The 1,292-nt window shown below is 50.5% G+C and overlaps 1 protein-coding gene across 1 annotated transcript; it reads left to right on the top strand.

The window, feature by feature from the left end:
* The first annotated feature begins 378 nt into the window (after positions 1-378).
* Positions 379-993, top strand: LOC143032688 (uncharacterized). Its single transcript, XM_076197573.1, has one exon. The coding sequence runs from the start codon at positions 379-381 to the stop codon at positions 991-993; it is 615 nt and encodes a 204-aa protein (XP_076053688.1).
* Positions 994-1,292: the final 299 nt, after the last annotated feature.

Consider the following 1,292-nt stretch of genomic DNA (forward strand, 5'->3'; position numbering starts at 1 on the left):
CATCCCAATGGATGTTGACATCAAAGTTTATCTGGCCAAGCATTAACAAGGACGTCAGGCACTGGGTCCGCACCTGCCTCCAGTGTCAGGCTTCAAAGGTAACGCGACACACGTTTCCCCCATTAACTTCTTTCCCACTTGTCTCTACTAGGTTCAGCCACGTACACGTCGATATCGTCGGCCCCCTCCCATACTCCAACGGCTCCAAAGTACGTGTTTACCTGTGTCGACCGCTTCACTCGTTGGCCAGAGACGATTCCCCTTCCTGACACCGTTGCACGAGCGTTCGTCGACAATTGGGTTGCTCGCTTTGGTGTCCCGACCAACCTCACCTCAGACAGAGGCAGCCAGTTCGAGTCGACCCTCTAGAACAAGGTAATGGCCCTCCTTGGTATCCACCGTTACCGTACTGCCAGTTACCATCCCCAAGCCAACGGCATGGTAGAGAGCTTTCATCGCCAGCTCAAGGCCGCCCTCTACGCCCATGCCCTTAACAACGAGCTCTGGTCAGTGGCGCTGTCCCTTGTGCTTCTTGGCATCAGGACCCCCCTCAAGGTTGACATTGGCCACTCTCCTGCTGAACTCGATTTTGGCACCACCCTCAGGCTTCCAGGAGAATTCGTTACTGACGTGCCTCACTCCAACTCCTGTACTCCACACGACTTCGCCTTCCAGCTGAAGGAGACCATGGCCAAGCTCCACCCCGTCCCGCCACGCCACGCCAAATCGCCTAGAACCTTCGTCAGGACGGACGCCGTAAGAAAAGCCCTCCAACCTCCGTACGAAGGCCCCTTCGAAGTCTTGCGCCGCACCAGGAAGACCGTGGCAATTCGGCGCAACGGAAAGTGTGACCACATATCCATCGATCGGGTCAAACCGGGCTACCTTTTTGACCCCACGGACTCTCCCGTCAATAGCACTCCCATTCCTACTCCCCTGAAGCAGCCCTGGACCTCCAAGAATGTCTCTTTTCACCAGTCTCTCGAGGGGTAGTTATGTGGCAACACGCCACTGCTGCAGTGTCTATTGCACGCGTATAGCTTTATTGTAAATAAAATTTGTAATCTTGGTAGGATAATTGTTGTACGTCTACTGTAATCAAATCGTATATTGTAAAGATTATATCACATTTATGGATGACCATTATTTGGTTAAATATATTTATACATAACTTTATTTGCATACTCTGTACAGAATATTGATGTATTGATCGTGTATTGTTTATGTCATGGACGACGGAAAAACCAAATAACAAGTCCTGAAGAAAATTAAGCTCTCATTAATCCTTCATC

The sequence above is a fragment of the Oratosquilla oratoria genome, chromosome 14, assembly GCF_046742065.1.
Source record: "Oratosquilla oratoria isolate Oo_2021 chromosome 14, ASM4674206v1, whole genome shotgun sequence".
NCBI classification, from domain to species: domain Eukaryota; kingdom Metazoa; phylum Arthropoda; class Malacostraca; order Stomatopoda; family Squillidae; genus Oratosquilla; species Oratosquilla oratoria.